Here is an 18,988-nt window from a genome sequence, read left to right as displayed (position 1 = left end):
GACCCCATATGTCGTTCGACATAACATCTCCATTCCCTCCATCACGGAACTAGGGTTACGTACGTAACCGAGATGTTATTTTTGTTTATTATTTTGGCCTGGCCTAGCCCAGGAGTTATTTGTTTTATTTCTTTGTGTGAAACACTAGCTAAACAAATAGTTTTCCTGCATATTTCAGTCATTATGTCTTATATCTTTAATTTCACTATAAAATGGGTAGGTTTACATGTAGGGGGAGGTTAAGAGGTTAAAAATCTAAATTGCTTATCAATAAAATTATAAAAATGCTGATACAGATATTTTAATAAAATATTAGTAAATATTTTACGTTTAAGCTGTACATAAAGGCAATTTAATACATTTTGTAATACATCCAAGTTGTACATTTAAATATCAATTCTAAAAATGTATGTATTGTGCATGTAAACATTACTAATACCTATTAGCAATGAGACTGTATAAATATAGCCTATACTTTCAGATCAAGCTGGCAACTGAAGCACTGTTCAGATGCATTTTATTAAATTATGAATTAAATAACCCACTGAACTGTCTGATCATTATCAAGGCTTATCCTTCACAGTATGTGACTAGATAAGTATCAAGGACACCGCATTTGAATATAAAGAGGTAAATTATAGTATATACTGTACACTGAGGTTAGTGTGTTTAGTTTTGAGGCCTACATTCTCTAGATATTTTAGTCTTGTAAGTTGTTACAAGCACAGACAATGTTTGTGTAAAAGAGTATGTTATCTCTTAAGACTTTTTGTGTGTTTTTTTTATCAACCAGGAAATAGAAAAAAAAAACTATTTCCTCAATGACATTAATTGTTGTTTCAGTTGCTGTGACACATTTTTTTCTAACAACAAAATAAGACAATCAGCATTGCATGAATAAACAAATTAACATTGGCTAAACAAAGTATCTTTACTGAGAACTAAAAAAAATATTGTTGAGAGAACTCCAAAGTCTTACTGCATCAAGTTGCCTTATTCTTTTACATTTTCTTAACCATATTTATTACAGTGTATGTACATTGCATATAGACAAAATGCACACAAAAGTATGTACGATTTTATATATATATATTTTTTTTTTCTTCTCTTCTGCTCTCCAAGGCTACCTTTCTTTGATCAAATATACAGTAAAAAGAATATTGTAATATATTACAATGTAAAATAACTGTTTTGTATTTAAATATTTTGTGATTTAATTTACTGTGATCAAAGCTGTATTTTCAGCATCATTCCTCCAGTCTTCAGTGTCACACGATCTTCAGAAATCATTCTAATATACTGATTTGCTTAATAAACATTTCCGATTATCAATGTTGAAAACAGTTGTGCTACCCAATATTTTTATGAAAAAATGTTTTCAGGATTTTTTTGATAAATAGAAAGTAAAAAAAAAGAAAGGAAGATTGAAGCATTTTAAAAATAAATATTTTGTAACATTATACATTTATCTTGATTAATTTTAATGATGAATAAAAGTATTCATTTCTTTAAAATCTCACTGACCCCAAACTTTTGATAAGTTCTATATGAGTTACTTCATGCAGTAAAGTAGAAGAAATTAATACAATTTCTTAGAAACAAATCGATGCACACAGGATGTTTTTTTGCAGTCAGCCCAGGATGTGGTTAGAAGTGTGATCACCAAACACATGTTAGAACAGCCACAGAAGTGTGCCTTTGCAAATGCATCAGCAATCCCTCTTGACTCTAAACCCCAATAATGCTCACCTCAGTTTTGTAGCTCAAAGTTTTCTTCTTCAAAAGCATTAAATAAAAGTTTTTGATGACTAGAATTAGGATACAATTAATGCAAAATTTGTCAAGCAATAATAATAGGGCATCATTAAAAGAGCAACTTGTGTCTAGTTAATTTAAATCTTTTTTAAATATACTTTGGCTTCACTGTGTTAAATAAATAAACAAATGCTTTTTTTTACCAAATAAAAGTGATAGCCAGAATAATTCTGTAGAAACAGACCAAAAATTTAAACATCTTTGCAAAACAACCTGCTAATTTTACAGTTTAAAACTGTATTTTACAACACTAACAAACAAACAAAAAAATTGTTAAACCAGTAAATTCTACAGAGCGTTTTTTCTGAATTAGCAAGGCACTGCTGAACTATAGAGTTCTGTACTTTAAGCAGGCCTATACAATGATCAGGGCATATGGCAGCACAGTCAGGGAGGCTAAGAGAGATTTCATTTTAGTTTATTTAATTTTTTGGAAAATTCATTTGGAATTATTGCACCCACATCAACTAATATAGAACTGAACAACCATCAGACATTGTGGTCCATATAATAATAGTAATATACTTGAACTACACTGCTTGCTGTCTGGGCCGTTTGCTATCTGGGACAGGTCTGTTTCTATAAACCACTGAGACCACATACAAGTTACTTTGAAATTAGTGAATATATTTTTTTCAAGAGCAGACAGATTCAGTACTCTAGGCAGGTGTATTTCACTATATGCATTTTTATTATACAGTCCATCAATGTCACAGTTTAAGAGCAAATTGAGCATTAGAGATAATTAAAATGAAGTTTCAACAATTGTCTGATTAATTGTTGTTGATTAAATCCAGCAGGACAATACAACATACAGATTTAAGACTGAACATAAACACCAAACTCCGTGCCAAACTCAAAAAATTTAAATGTACATCATAACAATGCAGCTTTATATCACATAAAAGAACACTTTTTAAAGAGAATTTATATATACGTATATTTTTTTTTAACTAGCTATGGGATTTATTTATTTTTTTCTTAATAAACATTTTATGTATCCCAGTGCTCCTTGTTTTTCTTCTCCTGCTCTCTTCTTGATGTCCTCCAGTGTTTTGGCCTTTTCAGGCTCATTTATTTCTTTCAGCTTCTCAATCAGAGCATCAATGTGCTGAAGTGTGTGCAGTGAATCAGTGTTGAGTGCGATCAACTCCAGTGTTTCCACACAGTGAAAAGCTTCAATCACCATCTTTATTTTCTCTTTCTCTAATTCTTTCAGTTTTTCTTCCAACTTTGTGGCCACAGATACAGTGTCATAAATTTTGACATTATATTTCTTCTTTAAATCTTCATATGTCCTCTTCTCCTTCTTTGTCTTTGACTCATATATTTTTGCTTCTTTGACATGTTTGCTGTAGTGGCATTTATTTGAGCACACTGTACAGTGCTCATCTTTCATCATGCTGCACCATGAGAGATCTTTGGCCCACCAGCATCCTGGATAATGACAGTTCTCCTCACAAACTGTGCAGCATGTTGCCTTTTTAGTCAAGCGCCACCTTTTTGGATCAATATCAACTCTTTCTTTGTACTGCACTTCAACTTCATACTCAAAGTTTTTTTCGTCCTTAACATATTCCTCGTTTTTCTTCAGAGCTTCTTTGGTCTGTTTAAGCTCATTGTGCTTTTGTTCTACCTCTTGAACACGTGAGCGTAAATTTAAAATTTTTGCTTCAAACTGATTTCGTTGTTGTAACACTTCTCGAGTCATCAGTAAAGTTTTTGGTTTTATGTTTTCAACAAACTTGAAAAAATTTTCCATTCCTTTATAGCTGCGATCCCATGATAGTTTTTGTATCATTTCATCTTCTTCTTCAGCAGATTCTGACTGACAGTTGTCAAACAGGTAATACACGGGCTGATTCTTGTCATTTTCTGCACACTTGAGTTTTGCCACTTTAACAGCCATCAGAGCATTTTTAGGTGACTGTCCAGCTGAGTGTGTGAAGAGCAAGACAATGTTTTCAGCAATATCATTCCCAAATAAAGACTGAACAGCATCAAATATGTAGATCTGTCTGTGAGAGAGTCGATTTTGGGTTGAATTAATCACAAGACACACTGCATGTATTTCACTGATACTGTTATCACATCTGCTTAAATTAAGCAAACTCATTGCGATCTCTTTGTCATTATTAATATCACGAGTGTCTCCATATCCTGGTGTGTCAATGATTGTTAAATCGATTGGACTCTCCTGTAGATAAAACCCATAAATAGTGAGTCTGGAGGTCTGACTTTGAACTAAGAGCTCATCACTCATCTGTTCAGACGTAAGCTCATCAGTGATCTCAAACCAAACTTTGTCTTCTCTCTTCACACCCAACATGTAGTTGATCATCACATTGATCAGGGTTGTTTTTCCTGTTCCTGTTTCTCCCACCAGCAGAATGGTTTTATGAGGTTTATTGTTGTCGTTTCTCTCCCCGAAGGTCTTTTGTCTATATGGCTTAGATTTATCATGAAGGTCTGCTCCTGGATTTATATTATATCGAGCAGGAACATGACGTCCAATTTCACTACTCTGACTGATGATTTTATCAATATTCTTCAGTCTTTGTTCCAAGCTGGCCATATTTTGTCTGTCAAATAAAGCAGAAAACAAGACATTGCATGTGAATACACTGAAAAAAAAAAAATGGCTTAATCATAGAAACAATTACACTGTTACAAATAATCAGTTTACTTCTTCTCAACTGAATTCTTTTTTTTAAATTACACACATACATATCCAAAGTAAGAAAAACCTTTATAGCCAAGTATGTTTGCACATACAAGGAATTTTTTTTGTGTGTTACAAGCTTCCAGTACACAAAGACAACAACAATACACAGTTTATAAAAATACGATTTGAAAATTGCAGACTCCATATTTGTTCAGAGGTGATTATTTTCAAATAACTAAATAGCTACATAAAAAATGACACAAAGATGAAACAGGTCACTGGATGACACATTTTTAAACTCAAAGAGTTTATAACAAATTGGCTGCATGTTTTCTTTTCAGCTTTTCTTATCTGGCAGACACAGCAGAAACATAACTAAATGCAAAAACAAAAAATAACAAAATATGTACACCTTTAAATGCTCTTTGAGCAAATCTGTAACAACATAAGTGCTACCAGTCCACAGCCTGAGCAAATGCTCCTCTCTTCTCCACAATAGTAGCCCAGTGTAATTTAAACATTTCAAATATTCTTTAGAGTAACAAAACACATGCACTTTTTTCAGTGAAGTGACAGTTGCTTTACCACTGATATAATAAATAATAAGGCATCTTTTTCTCAACACTAACTTCACCATCTTAAAATTTAAAAGAAAAGGTTATATTAAGTTTGATTAATAATGGTTTGCTGTACCATCACAATGATCTACAATCTATAGTATGTAGCAAACACAGAACATGCTATAAAATGTGGACTGTGGAGAAAATCTGATAGATTTTTTTGGTTGAATTGTTGGGAAATGGTTATTTCTTGCAACAGTGTATTTATAAAATGTTTGTATGATTTTTAAATAAAATTGTATTACGTGGTCAATTGTTAAAATGTTCTCTAACAGCCAGGCCCGGACTGGTTAATCGGGAGCACCTGGAGTATTCCCGGTGGGCCGTTCTGTTTTTTTGGCAGTGAGGGCCGGTGTTGTAATGTAAATGTGTTGAACTATGCTGTTCCTAGACTAGCCTACATGCACTTAGGGCTGTCGCCCTAACAAGCAAAGATGTGAAAGAGCCCTCTTCAGCACCATGGTGTTCTGGTGTTGGGGGCACATGCAAACAGAGGTGTCTCAAAGAGTTTGAACACGGAATTTGCCTATTCTTGCTCTTGTACCGACAAATATATTCAAAATAAGACAAAAAATCCATCTTGGAAAGTATGTAAAAAAAAATGTTGGTTATGCCTTAAGTGAAAGTATACATTTGAAAAAAAATCAGATGTGTATCATTATAATGGATGCATTCATTGTATCCTAAAGTGACCATGCCTAATTTACTAACTGCTGTCTGCGTTCTTAATGTTAATTCAAGAAAATGAAAGAAAGAATTTACTCACTGCTCTTGACTGAATTACTTTTTACCTAGTTTTAACAAACATTAATCCACAGTCAAACCAAAAATTATTCAGACAGCAGATATATATATATATATATATATATATATATATATATATATATATATATATATATATATATATATATATATATATATTTTTTTTTTTTTTTTTTTTTACTAGTGGGTGCAGGACGACCGATGATGCCATCGCCACTGTCGTCCTCTCAACATTCACACATATAGAGAAAAAGGACTCATACGTCAGAATGCTGTTTATACACTTCAGTTCAGCATTCAAAACAATCATCCCTCAACAGCTAATTCACAAACTGGTCCAGCTGGGGCTCAACACTTCGCTGTGCAACTGGCTGTTGGACTTTCTGACTGGAAGACCTCAGGCAGTACGCATCGGCAGCAACACATCCAGCACCATCACACTGAACACTGGGGCCCCCCAAGGATGTGTGCTGAGCCCCCTCTTCTTCACTCTGCTGACCTACGACTGCACACCGTCAAACAACTCCAACTTCTTTGTTATGTTTGCGGATGACACAACTGTGGTGGCAACAAAGATCAGACAAACTACAGGAGCGAGGTGAGTCGCCTGGCCGGGTGGTGCAGTGGCAGCAATCTCTCTCTGAACACGGAGAAGATGAAGGAGATTGTTGTTGACTTCACTCAGCACGTTCCTCTGACCATCAACGGTGCGACTGTGGAGAGAGTGAGCAGCACCAAGTTCCTGGGTGTGCACATAACAGAGGACCTCTCCTGGACTGAAAACACCGCAGCACTGGCCAAGAAATCACAACAGTGTCTCTACTTCCTCCGCAAACTGAGGAGAGCCAGAGCCCCACCGCCCATCATGTACACCTTCTACAGAGGGACCATCGAGAGCATCCTGACGAGCTGCATCACTGTGTGGTATGGCGCCTGCAACGCGTCCTGCCGAAAGACTCTGCAACGCATAGTGAGAGCAGCTGAGAAGATCATTGGTGTCTCTCTCCCCTCCCTCCATGACATTTACGGAACCCGTCTCACCCGCAAAGCCCTCTGTTCCCATAACCCCATTCCTTTCACCCCGCCCCCCCCACTAATATACAATGACATGCACCAGTCACTTTGTGCAGCATTGGTCTGCTCACTACCTAATTCAGCATGGAACTGGCGTCATTCCACTACCTCATCAGTCAGTTAAATAAAATAACTGCTCTTGAGCCCTTTGTCAATCTAATCAGACTGAATAAGCTTCTTTTTGCACTAAAAATCTTTTATCTGCACTGTTTGGTTACTTCACTGATTTGCACTCTATTTGTCATGTGCCTTGTGCTGCTTTATTTAACTTGATTTTTAATTTTGTTATATGTCTTTTTTACATTCCCTTATTGTATAGTTGTATGTATCTACATTTTATATTTGATCTAGAATTTTAGGCTCTACTGTCAAGGTTATCTGTATGCACCGGGGGTCTGAGAGTAACGCAATTTCGATTCTCTGAATGTATGTACTGTGGAAGAATTGACAATAAAGCAGACTTGACTTGACTTGACACTATGGATCATTTATGTAAATAAATGATAAAGTGAGCTGTGACATATTATACCCAAAAATATTTTTGGTATCACATAGAGTGCCCGTCTCTGAGTTAGAAGATCCTTCTTCAAAGGAATCTGCCAGGGAGGGGCTGTCATGAGGAGCACTGAGAACAACTGCCAGTGAGAGGTTTCTGGAAAGGTAAACTGGTGTACCTGATTAGCTCCGAAACATCATGGGGATGGAGTCGCCATTCTCCCAGTAGTGCAGCTTGAGACATCTTGCCGGCTGCCCGGTTGAGCAGCCCAGAAATGGGGTGAAGGTTTGGTGGTAGGCCGGTATAACTTGGACCTGGTGACTGCCACATTGCCCCGCCTACCTCGGGACTCGGCCATGAAGCCAGTGTTGAAGCGATCACATATAGAGCAGCCCCAGCAGTCATATGCCACAGGACCCTCTGAAATTGTTTCAGTGGGGCTGCCATCCTGCTATTGAATGTATTCAAGCAGGTCAACAACGACTGAACAAGTTCCTGTGTGAGGCATGCTGTGTGTTCGACCGAGTCCAACTCCACACAGAGAAAAGAGATCCTCTGCATCAGGGAGTGTTTGCTCTTTTCCCAGTTGACCTGAAACCCCAACAGGCTGAGGTGTGAGAGCACCAAGTCCCTGTGTTCGCACAACTGATCCTGAGACTGAGCAAGAATGAACCAGTCATCGAGGTAGTTGAGAATGCAAGTCCCCTGTTTTCTCAGAGGAACAAGGGTCGCCTCAGCAATGTTCATAAAAACTTTAAATATATTGTAAAGCCTCTACTTCTGCAACAGCAGCAACTCAAAAGTATTGAAAAAAAACTCTATATTAAATATTGTAACAACTGATAAGCATTTTAAGTAACGTATCACTAAATATTTAGAAATATTTAGAAATAGCTGATTCCAGACTCAGTTGGAGGAATAGTCAGGTGTTGATGCTCTTTCCATTACATCGAGTAAATAAGACCTCTTTGAATTGGTTTTGTGGATGCAAAAGAGAGAGGGTAAGAATGTGTGCTGGACTGTGCATTTTTATGTTTGTTTGTTTGTTTGTTTTTCCCTCACACACATAAATGCTTGTTAGCAATTGAAATAAACTGTAACTCTACACACACAAACACTAAAATAATTAGCCACATACATAGATGAGAAAAATGTAAAACACTACTCTCATGTGTCTTTTGCTTGTTCAGAGTGCATTGGACATGAGTTTGTCATGGCACTAGCATATAAATGCATATGCACATATACACTGTATATACAGTATGCATGTAATGTACATCTGATGAATTTACAGTTATGCAATTGAACTGAAAAATACTGAATTGATTTGAGTTGTATAATGACACTATTGACTTGTTAGAGTTGTTTTACAGCAGAATTTGATAATATTGTGAAGCTGCTGTGAAACAATCTATACTGTATACAGCACTTTAGAAATAAAGCTTACATATTATGTTTATATTCAAACATTAACATACAAGCTGGCTCATAGTTTTGAGGACTTGGTCTAAATATTAGGCACATGAGCGAATTTTGTTTTTTAAATGTTTTTTTGAAAGCAATTTTTAAAACTGTAACATATAAGACAGATGACAGTGAATAATGATGTAGCTTTATCCTTCTGTTAATGATTGAGATTATGTCTTAACTGGTTCCAAAGCTGGGAGTCTTTAAGTAACAAAGCATTTTTATGCTTGAAAAAAATATATATACATATTATATATAAGAAATATATATATATATTTTTTTTTTAATGGGAAAATTAAAACGCATAAGACATTTTCATTAACAAGCATTATTCAGCTCATAATTCAGTAAAATGGATATTCTTACAATAGTCTTTGTGTTGAACAGCCCGTCCTTCTTCAGATGACGAAAAGAACTAAACCAACAACTAGAGCAGAAAGCTGATTTATACTGAAGACAACACCCATTTTCGGAAAGTCATATGACTTTTAAGAAAACCACATTATGATCAGCAAGATTACAGGTTTTTGTTTTTTTTTTATGATCGTTTAGGCACGATGTAAAAAACAAGGCTCATTTTGTCAAAACACTACACACAATTCACACACACAATTATCAGAACATTTCGGATCTTTTGCTAAATGAAACACTTCATTCAAAACTTAACTTTCAATAATTTAACAAAAAACAGTTTTGGTATTGTATGGCACACACATGGTTCATGCAATTGGATTCAGTTTGAACCACTAACACACTGCTTAATCTCATATACTTGCAACATTTCTATTTTTGATAGTTTTTTGTTGTTTATGCTACATTCCCAAGTTTAGGGTACAAAGGAACAAATGCAACATAAATGGTAACCCATGGTTTTTTGATGGATAACTCTGAAGTACTATAAAATAGTGATTTTTTTTTTTTAACCAGGAATTATCCAGTCAAGGTTTTTTTTTTTTTTCATTTATTTTTTTGATGCATTGTTTCTTTTACTACTAATACAATATAATTTGTTATATAATAATAATATATAATATAATTGTAATCACTATTTGTAAGTCTTATTTGTAAGTCTTTCATACGACAGATTTTAGTGTGGTTGTATATTTGTGTTAAGTGTACTTTCTTAGCATTTCTAAAAGGTTTTCACTCCCGTAACTGGTGTCGATTGCTGAAGGGCAAAACACTGAAACTGCAGCATGTTTGTAAGAAAGATCAGTTGACATCATAAGACTCAAAACAAGCATAAGTAAACTTATTCATATCAAAGTTTGTTTGAGTGTAACGTTATATAAAGTATTTGCTCATCTGGAAGAACCCACCAGTTTTTCACTCTTAAACAGCGGGTCATTTTGAAACACTGAATTTGGCTAACTTAACTGTACCAACTGTATATAACTTGTTAAACCGCAAGGTAGGCACTTTTCCCCCTTTTATATTCTCACGTACATGTATATAGTATATTTTATTAAGAAGTATACAGAATTTAGTCCTCCATTGTCACTGTCTTAATGTGTTAAGCATTTTATAATGGTTTTCTATGGGAAACACTTAACTTGAAATTAAAAAGTGTTGCATTCACATTCTGGGCTCGTTTGCTCACCTACACATATAAGAAATGAGACAAATCATTTATTTTTACTGGAAAGGTTTTGTTTATTATAACAATCTGTAAAACAATATGAATTTTGCTGCTGTGTATCAAGGTAACAACGTATTCAAAGGTTTTATATATTTTTATTTTGGATCAGTAAAAAAGCATAATACTAAACAGAAAAGCAGATTTCAAAAGTTTCTTGTTTTCATTTTTGAAAGTGTTTTGATGTACAGTTTAAGATCTGTGTTACAGAATGTAGTATAAAAAGGCTTTTTCTTTTTTCTGAACATCAATCTCTGCTTAGATCACACTTTCACTCATGCAGTTGTATTTTCTTCACATAGCCACTAAGTGGAAGTGTCTCCAAACACAATTCAACAATCTCTTTCAGTTGTGTATTAAACAGAAAAGTGATTCAGCTTTCATTGTTCCTGCTGCATTAACCTTCTTCTGTGTTGATGATCACTTTTTTTTTATTCATTTAACTTTGTAAGCTTTATTTCCAATGCATTACAGAGAAAAAAAAAAGTTTAATATTATCAAGATTGATTACTGCAAAAATGCAGAAAATAATCAATCAGAAGTAAGATCCTAAATGATCTTTGTAGAAACATTTATAACTAATACAGTATCTTAAGATTATCTATCACTTTAGGAACCTATATACTTGTGTGTTTAAAAAGGAATCTTGAAGACTCTCACAAACAAACTGATGTAATGTGACACGTCTGTTATTGTTGTTGCCATGGTGAGTTTTAAGAATGGTCATCCTATATAAGACGGCTTTACTACTCCATCCCTGTCCTGTTCATCGTTACTACAGACATACACTGTAAAAACCTGAACAAACAGTTAAGAGAGAAAAGAATGTCTTATTGGCCACCAACAGTCACATGTTTCAGCCGCTGTTTCACACTGACTTGTATTTATGTAAAAATGTATCAAAATATTTAAGATTAGAATTATAAAAAATTTAGATCTAAAGCCGATGTTCACTTATGTAATGAAATATGTTTGTGAAAACAATGATTTATATCTAATTTATACATATTACATACATATATTTTCATTTGGTGTTGGTTTTAAATGTTTTAATTTATTTATAATATACATTTTTGTATTATATATAATTATGTATATATGTACTACAGTTAAATAGTTTGCAATACAATGTTTAATTAATTTTATGTTTACATTATCCTTTGCAAGCTTTTTAAAGTGACTATAAATAATTCTAATCAATCAGGTTATTGTAAGATTAGTTGAATCTCTGTTTCTCCACCCATCTCTTGTTGGTTTCCCTGGGAGACTCTTCAGGTGAATTATGGTCTGTTTGCGGAGAGATTCCAGAATGGATGTGTTTGCATAGGGAGCCTCTGTTTCCCGCTCACACTCACCCCATACAGGAGCGCCGGGATCAGAGCGCTCACGGATACGCCATCCTGCATCCTGGATGTTCTCCGCTGATAAGCTCCTTCCATGGATACATCCGCTCACTAACGGATCTCAAGGGTCCTCACTTCATCCCACTGCTCACGGTTACCATGACAACCAATACCAACACTGCTCACAGTGTGTGAAATTATACACTAGCATGAAATCATTTCACATTTATTTTCAAAAACAATTCTACAGGTGAAACTCATTCAAACGATCAACCCTACTTGAATGAAAATAGTATTATATTTTGAATAAGGAAAATTAAGCTTATTTAAGGACATTTTTAAGATAATTATTTTTTTATTTTATTTTTTATTTTTTGGACTTTGCATTTTGCGTTTTTATAATATTTTTATTACAATTAAACAGATTTAGTCCATCCTCCAATTCTTAGTTGCTTACTCTATTATTGTAACACACATGCACACACACACACACACACACTCTCACAAACACACACACACACACACGTTTGGTTTTGTGTAAAGTGGGTTCATCCCACATGCGTAATGTTTTTTATACTGTACAAACTGTATATTCTATGTCCCTACACCAACCCTACACCTAACCCTAACCCTCACAGGAAACTTTGTGCATTTTTACTTTCTCAAAAAAAAAACTCATTCTGTATGATTTATAAGCGTTTTGAAAAATGGGGACATGGGTTATGTCCTCATAAGTCACCCTCTCCTTGTAATACCTGTATCATACCCATGTCATTATACAGACACACACACACACACATACACATATATATACATATATTGACATATTTGCTTATATAATTAAATTTATGCTAATTAAAAAAATTTAGAATTTCTGCTAAACTTGTATGAAAATAAATTGGTAACACTTTAGAATAGATGACACTTGTTAACTATTAACTACAACATTTCTCTCAATATATTCTTAATTTGGAGCTTATCAATAGTTAGTAAGTTAGTTGTTATGTTTAGGTATTGGGTAAGATTAGGGATGTAAAATGAGGTCCGAGTAGAATAAGGCATTAATATGTTCTTAATTAGCACTAATACATGGCTAATATTCTAGTAATATGCATGCTAATAGGCAACTAGGTGTTAAAGTGTTACCAATACATTATATGTACACTTACAGTAAATATCCTTAAAATCCTGCAGTTCAGAAATACATATAAAGCACTCATATTGTCATAGTCATCTTTACCATGCATAAGTTTTGAAAAAGGGCAGAAGCTTGTGAGGTTTTATTGTTCTACATTTAAAGCATTTGATGTTTATTTGTTCAGATCCCAGTAAAAAGGTCCACTCCATTTTTTATGACTGTAAATATTTGACACCATCAGCATCACAGATTTCATCTTTTTATAATTTTATATACAGAACAAACACTAATACAATATGAAACAAGCTCAGTCTCTGTCTAGACTCCAGCGTATGTGCCGTTGTAGAAGAAAGGCTCGTTTGAGACACAGTGACCTACGACCTCTGGAGTCCATCTCTGAACCTTCGGCTGGCCCTTCTCATCTGGTCGCACGATGACCGTGCTGCGGGACGCGAGCGAGGGGTCCTCGTCGAAAAAGTTGAAGGGACGCAGGAAGAATCCCACTGCATTTCCGGGAGTCGCTGTGTTGGGAATGTCTTCAGAATGAGGAATGTGTAAGAATCCCACTGTCACCCAGGCAACCAAATCCTGCCAAGAAACATATAATTGTTGATTGTGGTTTTTAAGATTTTTATATATTTAGGGCTCAAGCCCAAAGGAAATTAAACCTTATTGTAAAGTGTTACTAAAGTTATATATAATGTTCTGTGCATGTGATTTCAAAGTCTTGATGGTTCGGATTAACCCTTTAATTGCCGAATCCCTTAAAACCTGACTGCCAGAGGGTCACTGTACATGAACTTGCCCACTGGGCACAGTTTTCCTGATGCGTTTGCACTGATGGCTTGAGCCCGCCATCGCTGCTTGCAGCTATTTTTTTGTATAGTAGTTTATCTACTGCCAGCTAGGGGTATTATTGTCAATTAAAACTAAAACTATTAAAAACATTTTAGTTTGACCAAAACTAAGGCTGAAATAAAATTAATAAAATATATAGACATATTTGAAACATACACAAATTACAAAATTACTAAAACTTGAAAAAAAGGAAAATCTAAAATCTAAAACAAGTTATAAATACTAAAAACTATACTAGTATATTGGTAATAAAACAACACTTAAATAATCTAAATAACACAATGATTTATTATTATTATTGACTAGTAGTTTGTTATTTTATTATTATTATTATTATTATTATTTTTTTTTTTTTTTTTTGCTGTTCCTGTTCCAGAGTTTTGGCCATTACAAGACATTTAATTGATGTTTCCATTTATATTATTCTGTTTTATTTGTTTACAACTTTTATTTACTACATTGGTTAATCTGATTAATTATTTAATAATCTGCAAATTTGGCATCTTTTATTAGTGTCAAGATAATTTTGTTTATTTACTATTTAAATACAGTAATTGGAGTTCAGCTATTTTGAATAGTTGGTAATAGTAGCTTTTTTTGTCATCAAATTTTACTCATACTCCTGTTTAAATGCTGATACGTTTGTTGGCATTGTGTCTACTTTTTAGTGCCCAAGAGGACCCGTATGAACCGCATGTGGTCCATTTGGTACTGGAGGTCAAACTCAAGTATCTATAAGTCATCTGTGTACCTGGTTAACTATGTTTTCATTGTTGCGAATGAATTCCTCAAAGGAAACAACAGGCTCCCAAGGGTCATTCTGAGTGTAGATGCTACTGCTGGTGACTTCATTGTCCTTGTGTCTGGTTACAGCCAACGGGTATCTGCAATCAACAAAATCACAAAGATTTGCTCAAAAATAGAGTGCAAAAAAGACAAATGTGCTATTCCTTTCAAATTAATTGCTTAGGCTGACCTTGACCATGTAATACCATTCTCCTCCCTCCATCCCCTGGGCAAAACACTGTTAGCATGTGAGTTATATTGGATCCGATAGCCCTTCTTATGTCCCCACTTGTTGTTTTGATTGGGATTGTAGAAGTGCAAGTATTTAGGAAACTTCTTGCCAAATCGGAAGGCAGCACTACGTTCAGTTTCATGCTGAGTCCTATGCAGTTTTGATTGCACAATGGTGTGTCCTGGACTCCAGGGGTTGGTAAAGTTAACATATTTTAAATCAATGGTTTCAAAACTGTTGTCTCTCCCTGTACAAAAGGAAAGAGCATAATTATCTCTGTTCAGTGGAACATGTTATGCAATTGGCTTATATTTGCCACCTATGGTGTTGTAATTTGTGCACAGAGATCATTAAATATAGATTGTTATTTGACTTTAGATTGTTCATTGATAATCAAGCAAGAGCTAAACTCACCTGCAATGTCAAGGTCCACTTTGTAATGAATTAGATGCGTGTGCAAGTTGCCAAGAACATAGTTGTAAACCCTGGTTCCATAGTTCAGTCCATTTTCAGTGAAGAAAGTTGCATGGATGTACCCAGTCGCACTCACTCTAGACTCCATTACGCCATTCTGGTAGAAGACAAAGTCCCAAATGTAATCATAGTTGTACACCGTAGATGTAGTTCTGATCACCAGAACATGGTTTTCCAAGCCTCCATAGAAATTGTAGCCTCCTTGGAAATTGCTATTGAAATGTCTCCTCAGAGGAAGCGCTGTGGTCATTTCAAAAATGCAAAGTGCGTTTCTGTAACGCACAGGTTTGTCCGTGTCATAGTAATGATAAAGGTCCACAAAATGAGCTATTTCCGGACAGTCGATCCCAGAAGACAACTCATAATCCGAAGTGCCCATCGCCCATCCAGCATCAATGTATTTGGTCTGCATGGCAGCTGGAGAATCTCCAGAGTAAAAGGCAATGGCTTCCTGCAGTGCAACTTCATAAGCTATTCTCTCCCCGTTGAAGCGGAGGTCAAAGATCTGCAACCCTGCCGAAGAGCGAACCCGATATGCAAAGGACCATCCGGCATATTCCACAAAGTTCCCATCCACCTGGAATCTGCGGCCTTGGGGTTCAACAAGCTTTGCACCATGAATATTCGTAGGTGTGTTCATGTGTCCACGAGGAATGTAGGTTGAGAAAAGATCCTCCTCATCATGCTCCGGCAGCTTGAGTTTATCGATCGTCCCCTTCTCATACTTCTCCACAAGCTCCTCCACGCTGTCGAAATACTTCCCGTTGTACCACACCTTCTCCACCGTCCACTTTTCATGATCCAAATCTCTGTGGTTAACGAGGACCTCAAAGCCCACCGGGTGGATGAAGTAGCCCTCCACAAACTTCTGAAGCATGATCCACGTCCTCCTTTCTCCCGGCGCCAACCCACGAGGAGCGATGTCTGAGAAGGTCAAGCAATGATTAGTGCAGTTGCCGTAAGTAAACCCAGTGCTCTCTTGCAGAATCTTATTTGCTTTAGCTCCTACTTTCTCTAGAACCCTATTGAGATGCTCGTACTCCACAGAGGAGATCGGCCTGGACTCGAAACGGATCGGACGGCCACCTTTAAACGTCTTCACCTGGTAAGACCTTGGGAAAGGAAGGGGTCCGACAATGTACTCTGTAACATTTGGCACCGCCTGGTTGCCGAACTGCACCACCACACGTGCCTGTCGTGAAGGTTTCGCCTGTCCTCTGTCTAGTGCACGGAGCGCCTCGTGCTTATGAGGAACATGCAGCTCCATAAGGAGGATGCTGTTCTTCTTGAGGGACTTGTCTTTTGCCGAGGTGAGGCCCAGCTCGCTGCAGGAGTAGAGGTAGTTTCTCACGGCGTTCATCTCTTTTGGAGTGAGATCAGCAAACATCGCAGCTCCGTGATGAGCCCATTCTCGACTTCTTGATGAAGCAGTGGACGTAGCTAGCGAAGCCAGGAGCAGCATCCAAGAGAACCACATCTTGGCTCCTGCAAAGTGAACAAGCCACTCATGTCATATCACTCTAGTTTTCAACTTTTTATACTAATTTTAACAAATTTGTGTGTTGGTCCCCATCACTCTTCTTAGCTACCTTAACAAGCTATGTTAAACCACTCCACCACCCATGCACCATTTTTTTTTACTGGTAATACACCAGCATGGCTACAATTGTCCAACTATTACTAAAACACAAAACCTCTATCTATCTATCTATCTATCTATCTATCTATCTATCTATCTATCTATCTATCTATCACTTCAACCTGTTGTAAATTTTCAGACTTTGTAATGCTAACGTAAAGTCTTTCAAACTTTCCTATCTAGTTTAAGCTGCTCTTGTAAGCATAGGTTATCATTTCTAGAGCACCTCTCCCTTGGAATCAGTGCGTCCTTTGCACAGAAGATCTGAACCAAATTATAGTAATAAAGATAAAAGTATGGTGTGAGCTAACACCTCTCTCTTCCTCACAGCTTCCTGCTTGTTTTTCCTCTGACTTGGATGAGAAACAGATAAACAAATATGCTACTGTAATTACCCCGGTGAGGTCTGTTAGCAATCTTTCTTAAGCTGTAACGGGCTGATGTTGGTTTTCTGTCACCCGAAAGCTGTAATGTTTTCAGGGTTTTCTTTGCTGCACAGAATGTCACTGTGTTCTTTCTGCATCTGCCACAATCTGTTTCTGACATTTTCTGCGGCAGTGTCGATTCAATTACACTATTATGTAACGCTCCTTTGCATAAAGGTCCAGTGACTCACCTTGTAATTAGAATAAAAATGAGCGCCTAATGATAGCAGCAGAAATCAATGAACGAGCTTACCTTCAGATACTGTTTCCAAGTTTGCAGGCTGGATAAATTCCTCGAAGGTGTGGCTGCTACAGCTGCAATGTGTTTTTTGGATCAGCCAGTGGATGCAGTCCTCTTCTGAATCATACAGCTATGATGTTTCTGCTTTTATCTACCACCCACCTCTCTTGAACAGAAGGTGATTGGCCAGCAGAAGGTCATAAAACTTCAGAAGAACAAAGCAAGAGATGATTGATGGGTTTGCTTGCATAATCAGTGCACATTTGTGGATGTTTCACAGGGTATCAGACTATCATAATCTGTTTCAGTGTAAAATTGATAATACCACACAGTTGCATGCTGACAGGCAGGTGTATGCACTGTTTATATGTAACACATATATTGGATTTTAGTAAATTTTCAAATATCAGGAAGAAAAATACTTCTTTTACCTTATATTTTACTCAATTATATCTGTATTTTAATTCACAAATGGTTGTGACATATGGTGCACTATATCACTGCAAATTAGAAAATGCAATATTGAACGTGGAATATGCAATACAGAATTATATACAGTTAGATAAATAATGCAATGTAAATGTAGAGCATAAAGCAAGTTGAAAAGATAATGTAAAACAACTATGGCATGAAAAGATGCCAATAACAGCATCTGTTATTTAAAAATGTATACTCAGATTACTAGCAGTTAACAACAAGTGCATGTTGAATGTTCTTCAAGCACAATTATTGCATGTCATTGCATGCAGAATTTAGGTGCAGTCTTCACTCTTTCAGGTAAGACATTTAGTGGTGAAGCCAAAAATATCAAAGATATTTCAAAGGCAAGTCAAGTTAAAATGCATTAATGAAGCAAATGTTTACCACTAGGAAATTAATGCAATGTGGAGTTATGATGAAAAATAATAACCCTGGTGAAGAAACTTTAAAATGCAGTGAACATGCAATTCAGTTCACATATGTTAGATCAATACAGTTCATATGCATTTTTTCAACAGGGTGAAACACAAATCTGGCAGCTGAAGTGAATTACAGTGAGAGCAATGTGGGACTGGGAATTGGACATGCAGCTGAAGCTGTTATTACACTGTAGTGGCTGATAGTTTCACAGCACAGATATATGATTGGTCAGACCCACCTGATATGAAACAGCCCATCATTCCTCACCTAATGTGAGACTCTTATGGTTAATTATTAGCTTGAGTCTTTCATAACCCTGGCCTGCAGAAAACTTAATGACAATCACTTCATCTGAAAGTAGTAATCTGTTATAAGTGCAGTATTTATATTACTGTCTTAAGTTTATAAGATCTTTTC

At 36.0% G+C, this 18,988-nt stretch overlaps 2 protein-coding genes across 2 annotated transcripts; both read right to left on the bottom strand.

Moving 5' to 3' along the window:
- Positions 1–2,483: 2,483 nt before the first annotated feature.
- LOC128012960 (uncharacterized) lies at positions 2,484–9,316 on the bottom strand. Its single transcript, XM_052595572.1, has 2 exons — positions 9,266–9,316; positions 2,484–4,397 (listed from the first exon to the last, which is right to left on the bottom strand). Exon 2 carries the CDS (start codon positions 4,388–4,390, stop codon positions 2,786–2,788), a length of 1,605 nt encoding a protein of 534 aa, XP_052451532.1. The 5' UTR covers positions 4,391–4,397; positions 9,266–9,316; the 3' UTR covers positions 2,484–2,785.
- A 3,946-nt stretch (positions 9,317–13,262) lies between these two features.
- Positions 13,263–17,831, bottom strand: aoc1 (amine oxidase copper containing 1). Its single transcript, XM_052595530.1, has 5 exons — positions 17,684–17,831; positions 15,307–16,851; positions 14,851–15,139; positions 14,626–14,758; positions 13,263–13,604 (listed from the first exon to the last, which is right to left on the bottom strand). Exons 2-5 carry the CDS (start codon positions 16,841–16,843, stop codon positions 13,335–13,337), a joined length of 2,229 nt encoding a protein of 742 aa, XP_052451490.1. The 5' UTR covers positions 16,844–16,851; positions 17,684–17,831; the 3' UTR covers positions 13,263–13,334.
- Positions 17,832–18,988: the final 1,157 nt, after the last annotated feature.

The sequence above is a fragment of the Carassius gibelio genome, chromosome B24, assembly GCF_023724105.1.
Source record: "Carassius gibelio isolate Cgi1373 ecotype wild population from Czech Republic chromosome B24, carGib1.2-hapl.c, whole genome shotgun sequence".
Lineage (NCBI taxonomy): Eukaryota > Metazoa > Chordata > Actinopteri > Cypriniformes > Cyprinidae > Carassius > Carassius gibelio.
This window is presented reverse-complemented; position numbering and strand designations above follow the sequence as displayed.

Bases quoted from the DNA above. Each gene is read 5' to 3' on its own strand.
- LOC128012960 (XM_052595572.1), bottom strand. From the start codon at position 4,390: ATGGCCAGCTTGGAACAAAGACTGAAGAATATTGATAAAATCATCAGT.
- aoc1 (XM_052595530.1), bottom strand. From the start codon at position 16,843: ATGTGGTTCTCTTGGATGCTGCTCCTGGCTTCGCTAGCTACGTCCACT. The intron at 15,140-15,306 runs GTGAGTTTAGCT...CCTTTTGTACAG, and splicing joins AGTGGACCTTGACATTGCAG to GGAGAGACAACAGTTTTGAA. The intron at 14,759-14,850 runs GTCAGCCTAAGC...TGTTGATTGCAG, and splicing joins AATGGTATTACATGGTCAAG to ATACCCGTTGGCTGTAACCA.